This window comes from Dendrobates tinctorius, unplaced genomic scaffold (assembly GCF_039654945.1).
Source record: "Dendrobates tinctorius isolate UK_male_01 unplaced genomic scaffold, ASM3965494v1 ptg000011l, whole genome shotgun sequence".
NCBI classification, from domain to species: domain Eukaryota; kingdom Metazoa; phylum Chordata; class Amphibia; order Anura; family Dendrobatidae; genus Dendrobates; species Dendrobates tinctorius.
In genome coordinates this window covers 110,194,764-110,219,619 of record NW_027361679.1, presented here as the reverse complement: position 1 = coordinate 110,219,619, position 24,856 = coordinate 110,194,764, and the positions used below count along the sequence as shown (strand labels likewise).

The 24,856-nt window shown below is 43.5% G+C and overlaps 1 protein-coding gene across 1 annotated transcript in view; it reads right to left on the bottom strand.

The window, feature by feature from the left end:
* Window positions 1–24,856, bottom strand: part of SSBP4 (single stranded DNA binding protein 4) — a 524,749-nt gene that overhangs the window by 397,760 nt on the left and 102,133 nt on the right. The window contains exon 2 of the mRNA XM_073546131.1: window positions 16,952–17,024. Within this exon, the coding sequence (XP_073402232.1) occupies window positions 16,952–17,024 (73 nt within the window). The remainder of the gene's footprint in view (window positions 1–16,951; window positions 17,025–24,856) is intronic.

Here is a 24,856-nt window from a genome sequence, read left to right as displayed (position 1 = left end):
GTTGACCCCCATACAGATAAAATAGTCACTCAAAGTGGTCAGTTTGGCATACCGTAATCTAATAATTATGGAAGACTTAAGGCTTTGTTCACGTATGCATTATGGAAAAACCCACAACACTCTGCCAGATCTACTGTACTATATGAAAACCACCTACGGTATGTCTTACAGACCCCATTGATTTACAAGAGTCTAAACTAAAGTCTGAAAGTTAGTTTGAAAGGTTTTTTCTTTTTAAGAGGTGCCACATTACAGCAATTTAATGAATATATCCTTAAAACATATCAGCAGCATGGGCTCATGGGAGACAAGTCCTTTCAAACTGATGTAATCAGGCTTTTTAGCGAGGTAAGGTTCAAGCTGGCCCTGGGTGATTTTGCGGATCTTGCATGTATTTTGACATTTCATACTGTACCACAAAAAAGGCTAGTATATAATGTGCAAATTCTGGACTGAGACTTGAGTAATTAAATGGTTAATCACTGACTGAAGAATATTAACAATATTTTAAAATTGAGTCACTGTTACCATTGGGGAACCACAGGAGTCAGTATTAAGGCTGCGTTCACACGTCGCTTTTTTTAGTGTTTTCGCGGCGGTTTTTAACACGTGTTTTTGCCGCGAAAACGCGAAAAAACAGCATCCCATGCATTCCTATGGGATTCTGCAATGCTGTGCTAATGCTGCAGATTTTCCAGTGGCAGAATCGCATCGCGGAAAAATACGCAGCATGCTCATTAATTTTGTGGAATCGCGGGAATTTCGCCCACATAGGAATTGCATTGTTCTGCTTACTTTCCGCATGTGGCTGTGCCCACCATGCGAAAAGTAAGCAGAACATTTGCGGATGTACCCAGGGGGTGGAGGAGAGGACTCTCCTCCTGGCTGTGGGTACCATATCCCTGTAAAAATTAGAATAAAAAATAAAAAATCGGCTTATATTCACATTCCGGCGTCCCGCGCTGCCTTCCCGGGCCTCAGCGATGCTCCCGTTCCCAGTAATGCCTTGCGAGACCTTTGATGACGTCGCGGTCTAGCGATACTGTAGCGGTCCCTATTCCTCGTGAGTATGGCGAGACCGCGACGTCAAAGGTCTCGCAAGGCATTACTGGGAACGGGAGCATCGCTGAGGCCCGGGAAGGCGGCGCAGGGTGCTGGAAGGTGAATATGACCCGATTTTTTATTTTTTTTATTATTTTTAACATTAGATCTTTTTACTACTGATTCCGCATAGGCAGCCTCAAAAGTAAAAAGTTGGTCAAACTCGTCAAACACTATGTTTGACGAGTGTGACCAACCTGTCAATCAGTTCTCCAAGTGATGTTACAGATCGCTTGGAGAACGTTAGCATTCTGCAAGCTACAAACGCTTGCAAATTGCTAGTTTTTCCGCAGGAATTTAAAATGCGATTTTCCAGCGGACGGAATTCCGGAATTCCTGCGGACATGTGCATATAGCCTCAGCCCTAGTTCTTTCAATATGTTTATTAATGCAGTGCAAAAAAGAAACAAAATCAAGGCTGCCTAAAAACGAACAGAAATATGTAACCAGGCCTTCGTCCTGCATTATCTCCTTCTGGTCACAGGAGACATGGGTTGTTTAATTTAGACACATCAGGGGTCATACGGATTGCAGCTGTTTTTGTGAACCTGCCTGGTGTCCCTGAATAATTAAAGTCTAGAGATAAAGGGTCATGTTAGTTATGTTGACTATGCTCAAAAATGTGTTTGTAAAGTATGGAAGCTTATAAAAGGTAAAGTAGAGAGTCACTAGAGATGTCCATAAATCAACATAAAGAATCGTCTACATACAGTCCCGGGCTCTAAGGATATAAATTAGTATCTACGTATTTCACTGCTACGCTGAGGGCCACAACTCCATTTCATTTGAAAATACAAAGTCTAAAATATTTATCCCGCCACATCAGGAGGATTTATCACGTTTGTTTTTGGAGGACAGTTTTAATATTTAACACATCCCATGATCTTTTGCTTGAAATCATCCTAGAATGTATGTTCAGATTGATTGCAAGGTACTGGTATATGCACAAAAAGACCAGAGACATGGCATAATAAATGGACATCTAAATAAACACAAACTGTGCTGTATGTATATAATTGTAAGTACACTAGCTTTATCCAGGGCCAGACTGGCCATCTGGCAATTCTGGCAAATGCCAGGAAGGCCTGTCTGGTTGTGGGATGCCTTGCCTGCTAACAGAACCAGTATTCTCAAGACACCCATTCTCTTAAGAGTTGTGACGGAGCACAAAGTCGCTGACTCTGTCACTTACCCCAGCAGGCCATGGGTGTCATTAGCAATATTCATCTTATATCAAATCTTGCTTTCCTCCATCCAGGGTAATATTAGTAATATATCCCATCTGGTGCTTGGGGACTGGGACAGCATGGGCCTGTGTGATTTCTAATGCCAGGGCTGAATTTCAGTTCCAGTCTGTACCTGGCTTTATCCGTACATTTACTAACATTACCCCTCGGGGTCAGTAACTCAAGTGGTGTTCGTGGGTATATTAACAAAAACCACGTTAGAGGGAAAATTTGAATATGGCCGATTCCAAGCGCATATCTTTCTTTAACTCTGCTTCCATGTTATAAAGCTATATTTTTATACACATGTATTAACCATGTAGTATTTGTAGCAACATTATTATGTTGAATTTCTGAGCAACTATGTTAACCTGTTTGACAAATAAAGCTTTAAAGCAGTTGGACACTTGATCTTTATTTTATCTGATATGTGGGGGACTTGATTTTGTGACCCCTACGATTATACAAGTATGGCAGATTCTTCTCCTGCTCTTGTTAAGCCCCCGTTACACACTGCGATATCGCTAGCAATATCGCTGTAAAGTCACCGATTTTGTGACGTAGCAGAGATATTGCTAGCAATATCGCTGCATGTGATACTTACCTCCGACCGGCTCCCCCGCTGGTTATCACTGATCGCGCGAGAAGCTCCTGGACCATTCCTCGTCGGTCACTTCCTGCTGGGCTTCCTGCGGCGCCGACGAGCGAGGCGTGGAGCCAGGCGGGAGGACGCAGGATCACCTCGTCTGACAGGTAAGTAGCGATCCCCGTCCCCAGCGATGTCGCTGGTGAGATCTGCCTGTGTGGCAGCTCACTAGCGACCACCTAGCGATGCACCAGCGATCCTGACCGCTTCATATCGCTGGTCGGGATGGCTGGAGCATCGCTAGGTGTAACGGTACCCTTAGTGCAGATTTCCTCACATACTGACCAGTTCTTCTGTCCATTCAATGGCTGCTGGTGGAGGAGCAAGTGACCAGACCTGCCCATCAGCCTCCAATAGAAAAGCAGCTTTCCCATGTGATCTGTATTACAATTGGAGGAGGCTGATGGACAGGTCTGGGTCCCTCTATCAGCAGCCACTGTATGGAGAGAAGTGCTGGTCAGTATGTAAGGAAACCTGCACTAACAAGAGCAGGAGGAGAACCTTCCATAACTCTATAATAGTAAGTCTATATAAAAACACGTCACCGAGACAGCTGAAAAAATAGAGATAAAATGGCCAAGCATGTTAACTAATCCTGCACCCAGCAATCTACAGTGCACCACAACAAAATGAAGTACAAAAATTATTTTAGCTATAATTACATGCATTTGAGTAAGAAAAAATTGTCCCCCAAAAGTGAACATTGAGTGGTCATTATATGTGGTCATTATATGTCACTGAATGGTAGCATTATTAGAGTGGTCAGAGTTTGTTAACTTAAGATGGGGAACATTATTATACGACAGGGAACGTTAATTCAGGAAGGGCCCGGGACAGGGAACATTATTACAAGAGGGCGCCCAGTCAGGAAACATTACAGAAAGGGGCCTAGGATGGGGGGACATTATTAGAAGGAAGAGCCAAGGACATTACACATTTACAGGATGGGGGGACATTATTAAATGATGGGAAACATTATTACAAGATGGGGGTCAAAATGGGTCATTAATAATGTCCTCCATCCTTTCTCCATCCTGTAATAAAGGATGGGAAACATTATTATAAGATGGGGGTCAAAATGGGATCATTAATAATGTCCTCCATCCTTTCTCCATCCTGTGATAAAGGATGGGAAACATTATTACAAGATGGGGGTCAAAATGGGGTCATTATTACAGGATGGGGAAAGAATGGAGGACTTTGTTAAAGGATGTGGGCCAGTACAGAGGACATTATTACAGGATGGGGGCCATTATTACAAGATAGGGGTCAGGATGGGGGCCAATATTACATTACGGGACAAGGATGGAGGGACATTATTACAGGACGGGGCAAGGATGGGGGATATTATTACAGGATTGGATGACATTATTACAGGATGGGGGACATTACTACAGGAAGGGGGCCAGGATGTGGGAAATTATTAGAGGACATTATAAGGATTGGGGTCATTATTACAAGATGGGGCTCAGGATAGGAAACATTATTACAGGACGGGGGCCATTATTACAGGACCACAGCCAAATATGGGGGACATTATTACAGGATGAAGGACATTATTACAGGATAGGGCCAGGATGAAAGACATTACTAAAGGATGGGAGTCAGAACAGGGATATTATTAAAAGAAAGGGCCCGGAATAGGGAATATTGTTATTAAATAAAGGGGAACATAATTACTAGATGGAGGCCAGGATGGGGAACATTACAGGAAGGGAGACATTAATATCGTATGGGGGCCAGGAGAGTGGATGTTAGTACTGGGTGGGGTCCAGAATGAGGAACATTATTAAAGGGAATCTGTCACCTGAATTTGGCGGGCTATTTAAATGACTTCTGTCCGGTCCGATGGGCGGTGTTTCCTATCCATTCATGCGCAATGCAATCTTGCCTCACGCACGTGCAGTATGCTTTGCCCAACTGTGGGCAAAGCCTAAAAGTATTACTGCGCATGCACCGGTTAACTATGTCCCGGAACACAGCAAAATACTTCCGGGACATAGGATCTTTTTCTCTTCTTTTCATTATTACAGGATCCCGGACATTACTACAAGAAGGGGGCCCAGGATGGGGCGCATTAATAAAGGGCCCAGGTTTGGGGACAATATTACAGGATGGATACAATATTACAGGATGAGGACCTGGATGGGTGACAATTATAGTACGGGAATCAGAATGACGAACATACTGTCATGATCCATGCTGGCCATGATCAGGCCATTAGGAGTATTGCATTGTGGTGTCGTTTGTTCTAAGTTTGCCCCCCGGTGGTGGTGAGCGTCATTGCACTCTAGTTTCTTTGGTTACGTGCACATGATTATAATGCAGGTGTGATTGCTGGCTCTGCTATAAAAGAGTCACAGGTGTTGCAATCAGTGTTGGTGATAGTGTTCATTTCAACCATCCTTGTGGAGGAAGGAGGTGGAGAGCGTTCCTTGCAGCACTGTCTTAGCCCTGGTGTGGAAGGAATCATAGGGGATTTCCTTGTAGCTCTGACAGAGCTGGGTGGCAGCGATTCAGGAGGAGAGCTGCATTCTGGTGGTGGACTCTGTTGCCAGGAGCAAGTGCAACAGAGTAAAGCTAAGTGGTGTTTCCCTGTTTGTGTTTTTCCTTAGTGTGTATTAGTACAGCGGTGGGGCCAGTGCCTGCGCCACCCAGCTTCCTAGCACGGGATAGGTGTAGGGTGTGCTAGGGCGACAGGTTCCTGATCGGCGCCAGGTACGGAACCGGCATAGGGAACGTTAGGGACACTGACTCAGGGGAGTGCAGGAGGTCTCCACGTCCCCTTTCCCTATCGCAGGGCCCACCGTTGTAACTGTTTCTCTACCCCTTGTCTTGTCGTTTTAGTTACCGGCCTGCGAGCCGTGTCACACAGGACAGTATCACGTGCCGCGTCTTGTTGTTCTAGTTACCGTCCTGCTGGTCGCGTCACACAGGACAGGTCCACGTGACACATACATTATTAGTGTATGGAGGCAAGTGGGGGGCATAATTATAGGAGGCCAAATAGGGGACAATATTACTCTCTGGGGGGCCAGAATGGGGGACACTATTACTTTACAATGGGGGATGTTATTATTCCGCATTGTGGCCCATACATCATAAAATTATTAATCTATGGAGCCACAATATAGTATGCTCCAACTGTATTGAGGAACAAAAGAGATTATTTTACTGTATGGGGGGCAGAAGTTGTGTAAGTTACTACTGTAGGAGTGATCAGTCAGATATATGTGTGTTATTTTCTGCAGAGATGAGTCCTGGCCGGAAGAAGTCGTAGCGGTCTGCACTGGATAAAGAAGAAAAGAAAAAATAAATGACTTCTATTTGAAATTGGTAAGTCACTAGATTTACCTGTACAAATTTTGGAAAAAACTTGGCACTCAGAGAGAAAAGTGACAAAAACAAAATGTTCCATTTATTGCATCCAGAATTAGCGTTAAACGTTTTCGGTCCACATCCGGACCTTCATCAGAATGGATATGAGAAGACTGGGTTTAATGTCTTGTTATGGATCTTCTGTTTTTTACAAAAAGTCCAGGGAGAAATCCAAGTAGCCTGGATGCCTGGTGGAGCTAGCATGAGTGCCAAGTTTTTTCCACAATTTGTACTACGGGATGGATACCCTACTTGAGCACTACGGTTTTGGTGATGATGTGAGTGCCGTGTCTGTTGCTTCTTGTAGAATTACATGTACATTACACTTAAACAATCTACAGAGCTCCTGTATATAACCGTCACTGGGGGTAATATTAGTATTAGTGATGTGGTTTTTGATAATGGTCAATATGGTGATATTATTTATTTACAACGTAGTAATATGTGGTCTGGTCATGGTGTGGCAGTATCTGTCCCTTGTTTGTACAACCCCTGGCAAAAAATATGGAATCACGGGTCTTGGAGGTTGTTCATTCAGTTGTTTAATTTTGTAGAAAAAAAGCAGATTACAGACATGGCACAAAACTAAAGTCATTTCAAATGGCAACTTTTTGGCTTTAAGAAACACTAAAATAAATCAAGAACAAAAAATGTGGTACTCAGTAATGGTTACTTTTTTAGACAAAGCAGAGGGAAACAATTATGGAATCACTCAAATCTGTGGGAAAAAATTATGGAATCACCCTCTAAATTTTCATTCCCAAAACTAACACCTGCATCAAATTAGATCAGCTAAATTAGATCAGATCATTTAGTCTGCATCTATAAAGGAGTGATCACACCTTGGAGAGCTGTTGCACCAAGTGGACTGACATGAATCATGGCTCCAACACGAGAGATGTCAATTGAAACAAAGGAGAGGATTATCAAACTCTTAAAAGAGGGTAAAGCATGACGCAATGTGGGAAAAGATGTTGGTTGTTCACAGTCAGCGGTGTCTAAAATCTGGCTAAAAGAATCACTTTTGTGAAAAAAAAAAGTTTTTTATTTTCACGGGCTCTGCATTATAAATTTCTGTGAAGCACTTGGGGGTTCAAAGTGCTCACCACACATCTAGATAAGCTCCTTAGGGGGTCTAGTTTCCAAAATGGGGTCGCTTGTGGGGGGTTTCTACTGTTAGGCACGTCAGGGGCTCTGCAAACGCAACATGACGCCTGCAGGACATTCCATCAAAGTCTGCATTCCAAAATGGCGCTCCTCCCATCCGAGCTCTCCCATGTGCCCAAACAGTGGTTCCCCCTCACATATGGAGTATCAGCGTACTCAGGACAAATTGTACAACAACTTTTGTGGTCCAATTTCTCCTGTTACCATTGGGAAAATAAAAAATAGCGGGCTAAAAAATTATTTTTGAGGAAAAATTTTTTTTTTATTTTCACGGCTCTGCGTTATAAACTTCTGTGAAGCACTTGGGGGTTCAAAGTGCTCACCACACATCTAGATAAGTTCCTTAAGGGGTCTAGTTTCCAAAATGGGGTCACTTGTGGGGGATTTATAATGTTTAGGCACATCAGGGGCTCTGCAAAGGTAACATGAAGCCCACAGAACATTCCATCAAAGTTTGCATTCCAAAATGGCACTCCTTCCCTCCAAGCTCTCCCATGCACCCACACAGTGGTTCCCCCACACATATGGGGTATCGTTGTACTCAGGACAAATTGCAAAACAACTTTTGTGGTCCAATTTCTCCTGTTAGCCTTGTGAAAATAAAAAACAGCAGGCTAAAAAATCATTTTTTAGGAAAAAAAAAGATTTTTTATTTTCACTGCTTTGTGTTATAAACTTCTGTGAAGCACTTGGGGGTTCAAAGTGCTCACCACACATCTAGATAAGGGGTCTAGTTTCCAAAATGGTGTCACTTGTGTGGGGTTTTCACTGTTTAGGCACATCAGGGGCTCTCCAAATGCGACATGGCATCCAATCTCAATTCCAGCCAATTCTGCATTGAAGTCAAATGGCCCTCATTCCCTTCTGAGCTCTGCCGTGAACCCAAACAGTGGTTTACACTCACATATAGGGAATGGGCGTACTCAGGACAATTACCTAACAACTTTGGGGGTCTAATTTCGCCTGTTACCCTTGTAAAAATAAAAATTTGGGGGTAAAAAGATCATTTTTGTGGAAAAAAAAATATTTTTTATTTTCACGTCTCTACGCTATAAACTTCTGTGAAGCACTTGGAGGTTCAAAGTGCTCACCACACATCTAGGTAACTTCCTTAAGGGGTCTAGTTTCCAAAATGGGGTCACTTGTTGGGGGTATCCACTGTTTAGGCACATCAGGGGCTCTCCAAATGCAACATGGCATCCGATCTCAATTCCTGCCAATTCTGCGTTGAAAAAGTCAAACGGTGCTCCTTCCCTTGTGAGCTCTGCCGTGCACCCAAAAAGTGGTTTACCTCCACATATGGGATATCGGCATATTCAGGAGAAATTGCACAAGAAATTTTGTGGTTCATTTTCTCTTTTAACACTTGTGAAAATAAAAAAAATTTGGTTCTGAAGCAAATTTTTTGCAAAAAAAAGTTGAATGTTAATTTTTCCTTCCACATTGCTTCAGTTCCTGTGAAGCACATAAAGGGTTAATAAACTTCTTGAATGTGGTTTTGAGCACCTTGAGGGGTCCAGTTTTTAGAACGGTGTCACATTTGGGTATTTTCTGTCATGTACACCGCTCAAAATGACTTTAAATATGATGTGGTCCTTAAAAAAAATGGTTTTGTAAATTTTGTTGTAATAATGAGAAATCGCTAGTCAACTTTTAACCCTTATAACTTCCTAACAAAAAAAAAAATTTGTTTCCAAAATTGTGCTGATGTAAAGTAGTCATGTGGGAAATGTTATTTAGTAAGAAATTTGTGTGACATATCTCTCTGATTTAAGGGCATAAAAATTTAAAGTTTGAAAATTAAAAAATTTTCAAAATCTTCGCCATATTTCCGTTTTGGCAGGCACATGCACTGTGCGCTCGCCGAGATATACCGACCGGTACCCGGCAACAGCAGGGAATTTTTCGTATTAGTGGTTCCTTTTGATCACTGTGATAGACCCTATCAAAATGAGGTTAGGGTTGGGCTTAGGGTAATGGTTGAGCGACTTGACAACTAGCATTGAACGCAATTGCTCACTACTCAAATTTGCATCGGGTGATATGCCCCGATTATCACGGGTGCTCAGGTGACATGCTCGAGTCCCCACCTCAAATGTTTTGCTGCTGTTAGACAGCCAAAAATAACATGCGGGGAATGACTGCCGGACATTCACGGGCAATCCACACATGTTTTTTCTGGGTGTCTAACAGTTGTGAAACATGCGGAGCAGGGGCTCGACCACGTCACCTGAGTACTTGATGCAAACTTCAGTAGTGAGCACTTGCGCTCAACACTAATAACATATTCAATATGATGACCAAGTTTTATCAAATTCTGTGTCGTACGTGTGGGTTCAAAATACTCACTAGACTCTTGGATAAAATCCAGGGTGTAGTTTCGAAAATGGGGTCAGTTGTGGGGGGGATTACTGTTTAGGCACTTTCGGGGCCCTGCAAATGTGACATGGTGCTTGACATCTTTTTTAGCCAAATTTGTGTTTCAAAATTCAAATACTGCTCCTTCCGCTCTGAGCCCTGACGTTTGTTCGAAACACAACTTATTGACTACAGGTGGGATATCGTTGTGCTCGTAAGAAAGTGGGTGAAAAACTTTGGGATTCAAATTTTGGTGTTACCTCTTGCAAAAGTGAGAAATTTGGGGCTAAAGCAAGATTTTAGAGGTAAAATTGTATTTTTTTATCATTCCACTTTGAATTAATTCCTGAGTAGCAACTGAAATTAAACATTTTCCGACAACAGTTTTGACTGCGCGTTTTTTAGAATGGTATCACTTTTGGGAAGTTTCCAATATATAGCCCTACAAAGTCCATTTACATCTGAATAAGTCCCTAAAGAAATAGGTTTTGTAAATTTGTTCAAAAATGAAAAATTGTTGCTAAAGTTTTAACCCTTCTAACTTCCTAACAAAAAAACAATGTTTAAAAAATCATGCAGATGTGAAGTAGACATGTGAGAAATGTTATTTATTAATTATTTTGTGTGGTATAACTATCTGATTTAAGGGTCTAAACATTTCAAGTTTAAAAATTGTGCGAAATTATCATTTTTTTGTCAAATTTTTGATATTTTCATAAATATACGCAAATTGACCAAAATTTACCACTAACATGATGTACAACATGTCACGAAAAAACAATCTCAGAAACAGTGGGATCCGTTGAAGCTTTCCTGAGTTATTATCACATAATGTGGCTCATTGAGCTAAAGAGACAGAATTAAGCTTCTGATTCAAATAAGTTAAGGATTTTATTTGAGAATTTGCATTTTCCCCTAATTTTACAGACTACAATAGATCAAATCAGAAATCTATAATCCATGTACAAGCTATATCAATGTGCTGTTAAAAGGATATATGACTACATTTAGATAAAGTAAGCATAATATGTGTTTGCTAACTTCACTGTTTTCCAGCATCATACTTTATATAATATACAGAACATGTATATAGCAATCTACCATAACTGCTGGCAGTTGGAAGAATTAAATTTTAGTTTATGTAACTCCACTGCCTTAAACAAATAAACTACAAAAGCAGAAGGCAGGATTTAGGACAGAATGAGAGCTTAATGCACTGATCTTAAACATCTGGATAGGATGTGACCTGAATGTCTGCTCTTAATCTCTTCCATGTGCCATGGATAACAATACATGGTATTCGGCAACAGCACTACAACTGTGTTTCTTGCAGTTAGCCTTTCGACCACTTTATTCTGGCAACTTACATCGAGGAAAATACTGACTCCCCTTCACTATGTGCTATATTGGCCTTAAGGATACGGCTTTCTCTTGATTTTCCTGCTCCTCTGCTCCTTCCCCTACCACTTCAGAGTATCATATACTGACTCTTCCGTCTGTCCTCTTCCCAATACTGTCAAAGTTCCTTAGTGTTCAGTCCCAGGTCCCCTCTTCTTTTCTCTCTATACATTCCCCACTGGATAAGCTATCGGCAGATTTGGCTTTCAGTGCCATCTCTTTGCTGATGACAACCAATTATACATATCTTCTCCTGACTTCTACTCCAAAACATTACTGACTGGTGGCTTGTTGTCTTTAACACCATGCCCTCTCTATCTGGAACTGAATCTTTCCAAAACTAAAAAAAAACTCTTGTCTCAATTCTAGATTAACCTGATTAAACTTAATATATCCATTTGCATGTGTGGTACTACGGTAAATAATACGCGCTAATACCTTCTTGGGTTAGATTTGCCTAAGATCTTCTGTCCCTCCCTATATCCAGTCATATACAGTGCCTACAAGTAGTATTCAACCCCCTGCAGATTTAGCAGGTTTACACATTCGGAATTAACTTGGCATTGTGACATTTGGACTGTAGATCAGCCTGGAAGTGTGAAATGCACTGCAGCAAAAAAGAATGTTATTTCTTTGTTTAATTTTTCTTTAAATTGTGAAAAGTTTATTCAGAGGGTCATTTATTATTCAACCCCTCAAACCACCAGAATTCTGTTTGGTTCCCCTAAAGTATTAAGAAGTATTTCAGCCACAAAGAACAATGAGCTTCACATGTTTGGATTAATTATCTCTTTTTCCAGCCTTTTCTGACTATTTAAGACCCTCCCCAAACTTGTGAACAGCACTCATACATGGTCAACATGGGAAAGACAAAGGAGCATTCCAAGGCCATCAGAGACAAGATCGTGGAGGGTCACAAGGCTGGCAAGGGGTACAAAACCCTTTCCAAGGAGTTGGGCCTACCTGTCTCCACTGTTGGGAGCATCATCATCCGGAAGTGGAAGGCTTATGGAACTACTATTAGCCTTCCACGGCCTGGACAGCCTTTGAAAGTTTCCTCCCGTGCCGAGGCCAGGCTTGTCCGAAGAGTCAAGGCTAACCCAAGGACAACAAGGAAGGAGCTCCGGGAAGATCTCATGGCAGTGGGGACATTGGTTTCAGTCAATACCATAAGTAACGTACTCCACCGCAATGGTCTCCGTTCCAGACGAGCCCGTAAGGTACCTTTACTTTCAAAGCGTCTACAGTTTGCTCATGATCACTTGGAGGACTCTGAGACAGACTGGTTCAAGGTTCTCTGGTCTGATGAGACCAAGATCGAGATCTTTGGTGCCAACCACACACGTGACGTTTGGAGACTGGATGGCACTGCATACGACCCCAAGAATACCATCCCTACAGTCAAGCATGGTGGTGGCAGCATCATGCTGTGGGGCTGTTTCTCAGCCAAGGGGCCTGGCCATCTGGCCCGCATCCATGGGAAGATGGATAGCACAGCCTAACTGGAGATTTTGGCCAAGAACCTCCGCTCCTCCATCAAGGATCTTAAGATGGGTCGTCATTTCATCTTCCAACAAGACAACGACCCAAAGCACATAGCCAAGAAAACCAAGGCCTGGTTCAAGAGGCAAAAAATTAAGGTGTTGGAGTGGCCTAGTCAGTCTCCTGACCTTAACCCAATTGAAAACTTGTGGAAGGAGCTCAAGATTAAAGTCCACATGAGACACCCAAAGAACCTAGATAACTTGGAGAAGATCTGCATGGAGGAGTGGGCCAAGATAATTCCAGAGACCTGTGCCGGCCTGATCAGGTCTTATAAAAGACGATTATTAGCTGTAATTGCAAACAAGGGTTATTCCACAAAATATTAAACCTAGGGGTTGAATAATAATTGACCCACACTTTTATGTTTAAAATTTATTAAAATTTAACTGAGCAACATAACTTTTTGGTTTGTAAGATTTATGCATCTGTTAATAAATCCTGCTCTTGTGTGAAGTTTGAAGGCTCTAACTTATTTGCATCTTATCAAACCTGCTAAATCTGCAGGGGGTTGAATACTACTTGTAGGCACTGTAAATGCTCATCTCACATGCACCTCTCATTTTAGGGCTATGCATACACATATTTTAGATGGTGATTGACTGAGGCTATTAGGAATGAAATATGTCTGGCAGCACGGTGGCTCAGTGGATAGCACTACAGCCTTGCAGCACTGGGGTCCTGGGTTCAAATCCCACCAAGGACAACATCTGCAAGGGGTTTGTATGTTCTTCCCGTGTTTGCATGGGTTTCATTCAAGTCCTCCGGGTTCCTCCCACACTCCAAAGACATACTGATAGGGAATCTAGAATATGAGCCCCAATGGGACAGAGACAATAATGTCTGTAAAGCGCTGTGGAATTAATGGCGCTATATAAGTGAGTAAAATAAATAAAAAATACTTTTCCTGGTGTATAGAGACAGGTGTTATGCAGATACTGATGCAGCAAAGTTTTTGCAGGCACCATTTTAAGATACACCAGTCCCTTATTCACTACTGATCATTGCAACAGTTAGCTCCTTGTTGTGTTTGTTCATAGCCATTCACTTTTTCCTGAGCAAATTTGTAACTCGATTGGACTTGTGGAGTAATATGTGTTGCAAAATTGAGTAAAGTGGGTCTCTTTGTGGAGACAATAAAACATTTTGTACATTCACCAAAAAGAAAATCATAGATTTCTATGTATAATAAAGGCTGTGTTGAGGTACTTAGTGGGTACACCAAATTTACAGTTATACAAGCTGTACACTGACTGCTTTACATTGTATCAATGTGTCAGATCCTCAGTGCTGTCCCATGAAAAGATGTAATAAAATATTGTAGTGTAGTAACCACTGTGTCCGCTAGGGGGCGCTGTGTGGATGTCCCAGGAGAAAGGATGAATGGCAGAATACTGAATGACCGTTATGTATCCCAAGGTAGGTGGCCTTGGGATGGAAGCTTGAATATGTGGGTTGATCAGCAGAGGCACTGCTGAGCTGTTGTTACACTGTGTCGGCGAGAGCTATCTACAAATCCACCCAGGGGTGTGTTTAAGTGTCATAATAAAGTATATGTGTATGAATGCTTGAAGGACCTGTGATGAGGTCATAGCCATGTGACCCGCTGGGCGTGGCTACGGACCATATAAGGTAACAAGAGTAGGTCACAAGAGAGAGCGCATGGATCTGATTGGGCCATGTGGAAGGTCCCGGCAGGCCTATGTGGAGGAAGGTGTGCTACCTTCCTCAAGACCACGTGCTGAGGCTGCTGACCTGGTGAGGCCTGTGGATATTGGCTGTATGTGAGGACGGATAAGCCTCCTGTGTTTGCTGAGGCTCCAGGACTGTGACTGAAATCATGGACACTTATGTTTGCTTTCGCCTGAGCTGAAGGCTATTCCTTGTGTTATGTGCTGCTTTATGGGTTATGAAGCAATAAACCCTGTGAACTTTTAAAAGGAACGTGCCTCCTGATTGACTCCCATTGCTCCTGAGCGAGTTGAATCAGTAAAATATTTGCAAAAATGTGAGAGGTATACTCACTTTTATGATATACTGTATATAAGAAGCATAGAGAGTTACACAATATTGTTAAAAGTGCCACACTTGGACATTCAAAGCTTCTGAAAATAATGCTGACTGTAGGAGGTAACATACAATGTCTGTTGTGAAGGATTACATTCCCCTATGCAAGCCAGAATACAGCTCTGGCAAAAATTAAGAGACCACTGCAAAATTTTCAGATTGTCTGATTTTTCTCTTTATAGGTATATTTTTGAGTAAAATGTAAATTGCTCTTTTATTTTATAAACTACTGACAACATGTCTTCGAATTTCCAAGCACTAAATTTTGTATTTATTTTCAGAAAATGAGAAATGGTCAAAATAACAAAAAAATGCAGTGCTTGCAGACCTCAAATAATGCTAAGAAAACAAGCTCATAATCATTTAGAAACAACAATACTAATGTTTTAACTCAGGAAGAGTTCAGAAGTCAATATTTTGTGGAATAACCATGAGTTTTAATCACAGCTTTCATGCGTTTTGGCATGCTTCCCACCACTCTTTCACACTGCTTTTGGGTGACTTTATGCCACTCCTGGTACAAAAATGTAAGCAGTCCTTTGTTTGATGGCTTGTGACTATCCATCTTCCTCTTGATTATATTCCAGAGGTTTTCAATGGGGTTCAAGTCTGGAGATTGGGCTGCCCATGACAGGGATTTGATGTGGTGGTCCTTCATCCACACATTGATTGACCTAGCTGTGTCGCATAGCGCATTGTCCTGCTGTAAAAAACAGTCCTCAGAGTTGGGGAACATTGCCTGAGCAGAAGGAATCAACTGTTTTTCCAGGATAACCTTGTATGTGGCTTCATTCTTATGTCCTTCGCTAAGATTAACCTGCCCAATTCCAGCCTTGCTGAAGCATCCCCAGATCATCACCGATCCTCCATCAAATTTCACAGTGGGTGCAAGACACTGTGGCTTGTACGCCTCTCCAGGTCTTTGTCTAACCATTAGACAACCAGGTGATGGGCATATCTGAAAATTAGACTCATCAGAGAAGATTACCTTACTCCAGTTCTCTATGGTCCAATACTTATGGTCTTTGGCAGACTTCAGCCTGACTCTCCTTTGCTTTTAATTGATGAATGGCTTTTTTCTAGCTTTACATGACTTGAGCCCTGCCTCTAGGAGCCTGTTACGAACTGTTATTGCCGTGCACTTCATCCCAGTTGCCATTTGCCGTTCTTTTTGTAGGTTACTTGATGTCATCCTGCAGTTGCTGCATGACATTCAAATAAGATGACAGTCATCCCGGTCAGTGGAGAGTCATTTTTGCCCTCTGTCAGTCTGTAGCTTTGTTGTCCCCAATGTCTGCTGCTTGACCTCATTGTAATGGACTGCCATCTTAGAAATTTTATGGATGGAGGTAACATGACGCTCACTGTATCCCTCTGCTAGTGAAGCCAGAATTGAGCCCTTCTTTTCCTCACTCAAGACTTTTTTTTTCAACTCCTTTGGCATGGTTAAAAGTTATTTTTTCATTCCTTTTTCTTTTGGGATATTACTAGCACTTGTTTTGCCATCCAGCTTGTCCTATTGCAAGAGGATTGTGAACACCACAGCAAGGTTTTTTATACTTTCCTTCGTTAAATAAGATTTGGCTCAGGTGATCACCTAATCAGAAGCACATTAAGTAGAATGAGGTGTACTCTGGTTGGAAATCAACTGACACTGGAATGGAATGGCTGTCAGACATGTAGAGAAGCTGATTTTTATAAAACTGTGCAGTGGTCGCTTAATTTTTGACAGAGATGTATATCATTTACACCTTTACAAAACTATATTCAACACATAACTATGCAACATGCTGTTTTGGTTTCTTTACAAATTTTGTCTGGGGTCTAAAAATACAAACCACATGGAGTAGACAAAGAGGGGAGGATAGTCCCTCAATCCTATACTGTACTTATCTAGTCCCTAATGCAATTTTGGACTTGAAGCTTAACTATTTTTGTTCTTCTACAGGTGATATTGATATCCTCTGTGTTTCAATGTAGATCAATGCTCAAGATAGTTAAGCCTGGAACTGCCTACATGGCTTTGTCATCTCATGCCATAAAAGTTCTGTGCAACATGGATTCTTACCTCTGACAGGAAAGTCTGTGCAGATTTCTGAGCTCCTACATGTAGTAAATACTCATACACATATAAAGCTAATCTGTAAAAGAAAGAAAAAAAAAGCATTAGCATAAACAGAAGTAAAATGAAATGGATTAATCATTATGTATATTAAGACTGTATATGAGTAAATGTATAAAAAACAAGAGAACTACAACTATCATGGAAAGAAAAATGAAAGCGTAACAACTGACGGTAGAAAATCTAGCATGATGATATATGTTGCATGACAAGTATCTTACGAGGCTTATAAGTAACATAAGAAAGTACTTTAATCTGACAAAAAAACTTATTCGACTGATAACTATGAGCTCCACCCACTGTCTCTCCATACACAAGCATGTCCAGCTCAGCCAATTGAGCATGTCTTCCAAAAGAGCACACATGTCAAACTCTGGCCAACAGGGTGAGTGTATTTGGCATGCTATATGTTGATTCCTCATTTATTAATAAGGTGGTGACCTCTTTGTTTAATTTCCCTTGATTTGTTATATTGGTGGTTCTCTTCTACTGCCTTTTTAAGTGTTTGCACACCGTTGATATTTATCATGAATTTAGAAGCTATGGAGTTGGCCTGGAAGACCCAGGCTGAGGGTGTTTTTGTACTCGTAATGAAGTGGTTCTTGATGATTCATTTCATAGTATCTCTTTGTGTTGCATTTTTGTGCGCTCGGCGCAGCGCCAAAAGGGCGCAAGGGCCGGAAAAATCAGACTAGCGCATGGCCAGCATACCCAACGCTAAATATAGGGTACGCTGATCGCATGCAGCGTCATGCGATCATAGGAGGAGCTGACCGGAGGAGGCGCGGCCGGGGCAGAGCTTAGCGGCGGCCCTGCGCTGCGCCTCCTAATGCTAGTCTGCGGCACAGACGGGGCAGAAGGAAACACACCAAGACGCACGAAGAATATGGGACGATACAGAGAGTGGTCACCGAGTTTCAAGCGAGTGACTCGACACAACAACCGACGGTGATGGGAGAGCATAATCAGCAGGGGCCAGAACAAGACATGGCACTGGGTGTGTTGAGGATCATTAATCTTACTTCATATGTGTTGTCAACCATGGAGAGGTCAGTACTGTTAAAGGGTCTTTCATTTTCACCCATGAACATGCTGGATAAGTTTGAACTGACTAAAGATCTTTTCCTCTTTTGTAGGCAGCTGACTTTTAAAATGCTATATCAAAATCCGTCAAAAATTAATGATGTATCCGATAATGATAGGCAAGTACTTCGGGACCTCCTTGATCTCTTGGAAGAAAATGAACATAATGATGGGAGGCGAAAATTTACAGGTAGGTTGCCTTCTCAGGCAACTCCCTCATTTGCACTCTTCCCAGCCATACAAATCTTCTTTGAGAAGACTAGTAGAGACATTCAAAAATTAAAACTAAATAAACATGGTCATAATAACTTTTCAAAGGGAGAGAGGAGGGCGCTATCTGCCTTAAGGAATAATGATACATTTGAGATCAAGCAGGCTGACAAAGGGGGAAATTTGGTCCTATGGCCTAAGGATATGTATATGGATGAGGCCAGGCGACAATTGACTAATATTAAACATTATCAAGCCCTTCCCTCTGATCCCACAGAGATTTTCAAATCTCATCTAGATAGACTACTCTGTAGGGCATATCAATATGGGATAATAGATAAAAAAGAGAAGGACTTTCTAACAGTAAAACATCCAGTAGTACCAACATTTTACATGGTGCCCAAAGTTCACAAATCCCTGCAAAAACCACCTGCGAGACCGATTGTGTCGGGTATAGGAGGATTATACGAAAGGTCATGTGTATATGTTGACTTTTTCTTGCAGCCTATAGTACAGGGACTGGACTCATACATTCGTGACTCGGCACATCTTATCCAGTGCCTGGAACCCTTGGAACTTCCGGACCACATCCTTCTGGCAACTTTAGATATCGAGGCATTATACACGAGCATAAAGCATGACATAGGTATTTCGGCTGTAGAGTATTTTTTGGATTTGTTCTCAACAGGGCACAGGGGACATGATACCTTTGTTTTGGATCTTTTGAGGGAAGTACTTGAAAAAAACTATTTCATTTTTGATAGAGTTTTTTATAGGCAAGTCTCGGGTACCGCTATGGGTGCCAGATGTGCACCATCGTATGCAAATCTGTACATGGGATGGTGGGAAAATACTCAAGTGCGGACAAAATCAGCCTTCCAGTGCCATGTGCATGGATGGTACCGCTTTATTGACGATATCCTCATCCTATGGACAGGCTCGAGGGTAGAATTTGATTCTTTTGTTGAGGAACTTAATGACAACAGCTGGAATATACGTTTAACCTCCTGTGTTTCCAACAGCTCGGTGAATTTCCTTGACTTGAAAGTTATGATTCAAGATAATAAGATAAACACGACACTTCATCGGAAGAGTACAGCGACGAATAACTTTCTTCATTACAAGAGTTTTCACCCAGCCCACTTGCGTAATGGGATCCTGAAGGGACAGTTCTTACGATTAAGGAGGAACTGTAGTCGGCTGGAGGATTTCCAAAAAGAATCTCGTGCTCTAACGGAGCGTTTCCTGGAACGTGGTTATCCACGAAATACGGTGTCTAGAGCGTATGAATATTCAAGGAACTGCACGAGAGAAGACACCCTGAGGCCTAGGGTGAGAACTAATCTAAGCACAATAAATTTAATAACCAAATTTAATAATCAATGGGGTGATATTTATAGAATTTTGAACAACAATTGGGATATTCTTTGTAGTGAGAATAAACTAAAGAATTTTATCTCTGAGAGGCCTAGGATGATAGCAAGGAGAGCAACAAACCTTAAGGACTACCTTACGAATAGCCATTTCAGACGTTCCAAAACTAAAATCAGATGTGGTAATTCCAACAAGGGATCATTCCCTTGTGGTAATTGTACAGTATGCCCACTGATGATTGCAACTAGGGGGCTTTCAATACCAGGTATACCTATACAGGTCCAGTCTAGGGCATATTTCAATTGTCGTTCGCGCAATTTGGTCTATGCACTGGTTTGTGGTTGTAATAAGGTGTATGTGGGTCAAACCACACAAGAGTTGCGCAGGAGAGTTCAACAACATCTCTCTAATATAGCCATGGCTAGAGTTGATAAAACTAAAGAAAAACAGATCACATCTGTGGCAGCTCATTTTTTGGAATGTCATGGTGGTAGTCCAAAGTCCCTTCGAGTCATGGGGCTGGAAGGAGTTCAGACAAACATCAGGGGAGGTAAAATTACAAATGAGCTATTGAGGCGTGAAGCCAGATGGATCTTTGAACTCAAAAGCTTGGCTCCAGGGGGTCTAAATGAAGAGCTGCTGTATACAGGGTTCTACAAAGAGAGTTAACTTACTATCTTCTTATCTCCTTTGATGACCAGTTTACAGTTGATCTAGATACACTGATTCCTCCCGTGAACCCCCAGCCCCATGACGTTTTCTTTTCTTTTGTTTTGTCCGTAGGGCTCTAGGACTGGGATCCAAATCTGGGAGAATACCTTCTGAAAGATACGTGATGATGAAGTTGATTGGGATAGAACAACTACCAATTCGTTACATCTTGGATAATATTTGGACATTTAAGACTAATTATCTTGTGATGATTATGTTTCTTATTGGTGGTACACAAGTTGTGGTCTAGTCCTTGTATTATATTGGAACTTCATATGGATGTACCTTTGATACTAAAATAACTCATGTTCATGTCTGACTCAAATGCTCTGTGTCTTAATATGTTGGTCATCAACATCTGCAGGAGAATTTTGTGCAGATGGTTAGCTTCTTCAGGATTAGCTAAGTAACCCTGTTAAGTCTATATCTATATGGGGTGATATCAGAGCCTGGTTTCTGAGTGATTTAAAATATAGGAGGGTGCTTGATTTCATCAAGATAAATTATGAACATATAAACACGTAGACTTCACAATTATATCTGATTTGAATAACCTGGTGACTATATATGATTTTCCCTATATTTCCATGGAGCTTCTAGCAAGGGCTACTGGGTCTGGGTGTTATGTTGTGTGAACAGATATATTTTTACTGTCATGTTGTGCCAGTGTCTAGACCACTTTTTGACACATTACATTGTGGTTGTATTCACACTATGCGTCATCTTATGGTAGCGCTTTCAGCGCATTAAGCCGTGGTGCTAGCAAGGGTTATTAAATCTGGGTGTCATTATAATGAGTGAACAGATATATTTTTACTGTCGTGCTGTGCCGGTGTCAAGACCACTTTTTGACACATTAAATTGTGGCTGTATTTACACTATGCGTCATCTTATGGTAGCACTTTTTGCGCATTAAGCCGTGGTGCTAGCAAGGGTTATTAAATCTGGATACCGTTATATTGAGTGAATAGATATATTTTTACTGTCATGATGTGCCAGTGTCTAGACCACTTCTTGACACATTATATTGCGGCTGCATTCACACTATGCGTCATCTTATGGTAGCGCTTTTTGCGCATTAAGCCGTGGTGCTAGCAAGGGTTACTAAATCTGGATATCGTTATATTGAGTGAACAGATATATTTTCACTGTCATGCTGTGCCAGTGTATAGACCACTTCTTGACACATTATATTGCGGCTGTATTCACACTATGCGTCATCTTATGGTAGCGCCTTTAGTGAATTAAGCCGTGGTGCCAGCAAGGGTTATTAAATCTGGATATCGTTATATTGAGTGAATAGATATATTTTTACTGTCATGATGTGCCAGTGTATAGACCACTTCTTGACACATTATATTGAGGCTGCATTCACACTATGCGTCATCTTATGGTAGCGCTTTTTGCGCATTAAGCCGTGGTGCTAGCAAGGGTTATTAAATCTGGATATCGGTATATTGAGTGAACAGATATATTTTTACTGCCATGCTGTGCCAGTGTCTAGACCATTCTTTGACACATTACACTGTGGCTGTATTCACACTATGCGTCACACCGATGCCTCTACCTTGTGCCAGTCATTACACTGGCTACCCATCCACTCCAGAATTCAGTATAAACTTATTACCCTCACCCACAAAGCCCTCAATGGCTCAGCACCACCCTACATCTCCTCCCTTGTTTCAGTATACCACCCTACCCGCGCCCTCCGTTCTGCTGATGACCTGAGGTTAGTATCCTCAATAGTCAGAACCTCCCACTCCCGTCTCCAAGACTTTACACGTGCCGCGCCAATTCTTTGGAATGCACTTCCCAGGTCAATACGATTAGTCCCCAATCCCCACAATTTTAAGCGTGTCCTGAAAACGCATTTATTCAGACTGGCCTATCGCCTCAACACATTAACCTAACCTATCCCTGTGTGGCAGAGCCAAAAGTTTTACCATAACCAGGTTCCCAGCATCATGTTCCACACATGCTTTATGCATCCATTAGCCCTCTGTGTCTGTACTGTTACACACTTAACATTATGGCTGGTCCATACAATCAGGGCAACTGTTACCACCCACCTTTCGTGTCTACCTCTTTCCTCATAGACTGTAAGCTTGCGAGCAGGGCCCTCACTCCTCTTGGTATTTGTTATAATCTAGTGTATGTGATTATTGTTATGCTGTAATGTCTATTGTCTGTGCAAATCCCCTCTGAAATGTAAAGTGCTGCGGAATATGTCGGCGCTATAAAAATAAAATTTATTATTATTTATTATCTTATGGTAGCACTTTTAGCACACTAAGCCGTGGTGCCAGCAAGGGCTGTTAGATCTGGGGGTCGTTATATTGAGTGAACAGATATATTTTTACTGTCATGCTGCGTCAGTGTCAAGATCACTTTTTTGACACATTACATTGTGGCTGGATTCACACTATGCGTCATCTTATGGTAGCGCTTTCAGCGCATTAAGCCGTGGTGCTAGCAAGGGTTATTACATCTGGGCAGGCCTGGATTGGCAATATAACCAACCGGGCATTTTCCCGCTGGGCCGCTGTCATGTGGGCCGCGGGCGGCAGCGCCCAAACATCTGGCCGCTTGCCAGCTGCTGCGGCCACTGTTGCTCCTACCGCCGGCCCTCTGCGGGCATGGCGGTGATAGATTCAAGTTCCTCCCGCACTGCAGGGAGATAAGCCGCCACGCCCCCCCACGCACCCCATCCTCGCCGTAGCATGAGACCCCCTCCCCCCCCGCAGCCACTCACAGCGTCGCACTCGCTTGCCTGCTCGCTCTGTTCGCAGGACCTGTGATGAGATCACAGGAGGGGAGGAGTCAGGGGGTCACATGATCAGGAGCCTTTGTCCAGACCCCCGATCATATCACCCCTGACTCCGCCCCTCCTGTGACCTCATCACAGGTCCTGTGCGCTCAGCCTTGCCTCTACCGTCTGCAAGACTCTGCTTTGCTGTTGTCATGGTGCTGGTTGAGGTAAGTATGTGTGGGGTCAGGATTTACAGTGTGGATGTAGCAGAGCTGTGTGTGTATGAGATGTACGGAGCAGAGCCATGTGTACGAGGTGTACGGAGCGGAGCCGTGTGTACGAGGTGTACGGAGAGGAGCCGTGTGTGTACGAGGTGTACGGAGCGGAGCCGTGTGTATGAGGTGTACGGAGCGGAGCCATGCGTGTACGGAGCGGAGCAGTGTGTACGAGGTGTACGGAGAGGAGCTGCGCGTGTACGAGGTGTACGGAGAGGAGCCGCGCGTGTACGAGGTGTACGGAGAGGAGCCGCGCGTGTACGAGGTGTACGGAGAGGAGCCGCGCGTGTACGAGGTGTACGGAGCGGAGCCGCGCGTGTACGAGGTGTACGGAGCGGAGCCGTGTGTATGAGGTGTACGGAGCAAAGCCACGCGTGTACGGAGCGGAGCAGTGTGTACGAGGTGTACGGAGAGGAGCCGCGCGTGTACGAGGTGTACGGAGAGGAGCCGCGCGTGTACGAGGTGTACGGAGAGGAGCCGCGCGTGTACGAGGTGTACGGAGCGGAGCCGCGCGTGTACGAGGTGTACGGAGCGGAGCCGTGTGTACGAGGTGTACGGAGCGGAGCCGTGTGTACGAGGTGTACGGAGCGGAGCCGTGTGTACGAGGTGTACGGAGCGGAGCCGTGTGTACGAGGTGTACGGAGCGGAGCCGTGTGTGTACGAGGTGTACGGAGCGGAGCCGTGTGTGTACGAGGTGTACGGAGCGGAGCCGTGTGTGTACGAGGTGTACGGAGCGGAGCCGTGTGTGTACGAGGTGTACGGAGCGGAGCCGTGTGTGTACGAGGTGTACGGAGCGGAGCCGTGTGTGTACGAGGTGTACGGAGCGGAGCCGTGTGTGTACGAGGTGTACGGAGCGGAGCCGTGTGTGTACGAGGTGTACGGAGAGGAGCCGCGTGTGTACGAGGTGTACGGAGAGGAGCCGCGCGTGTATGAGGTGTACGGAGAGGAGCCGTGTGTACGAGGTGGACAGAGCGGAGCCGTGTGTATGAGGTGTACGGAGCAAAGCCACGCGTGTACGGAGCGGAGCAGTGTGTACGAGGTGTACGGAGAGGAGCCGCGCGTGTACGAGGTGTACGGAGAGGAGCCGCGCGTGTACGAGGTGTACGGAGAGGAGCCGCGCGTGTATGAGGTGTACGGAGAGGAGCCGTGTGTACGAGGTGGACAGAGCGGAGCCGTGTGTATGAGGTGTACGGAGCAAAGCCACGCGTGTACGGAGCGGAGCAGTGTGTACGAGGTGTACGGAGAGGAGCCGCGCGTGTACGAGGTGTACGGAGAGGAGCCGCGCGTGTACGAGGTGTACGGAGAGGAGCCGCGCGTGTACGAGGTGTACGGAGAGGAGCCGCGCGTGTACGAGGTGTACGGAGAGGAGCCGCGCGTGTACGAGGTGTACGGAGAGGAGCCGCGCGTGTACGAGGTGTACGGAGAGGAGCCGTGTGTACGAGGTGTACG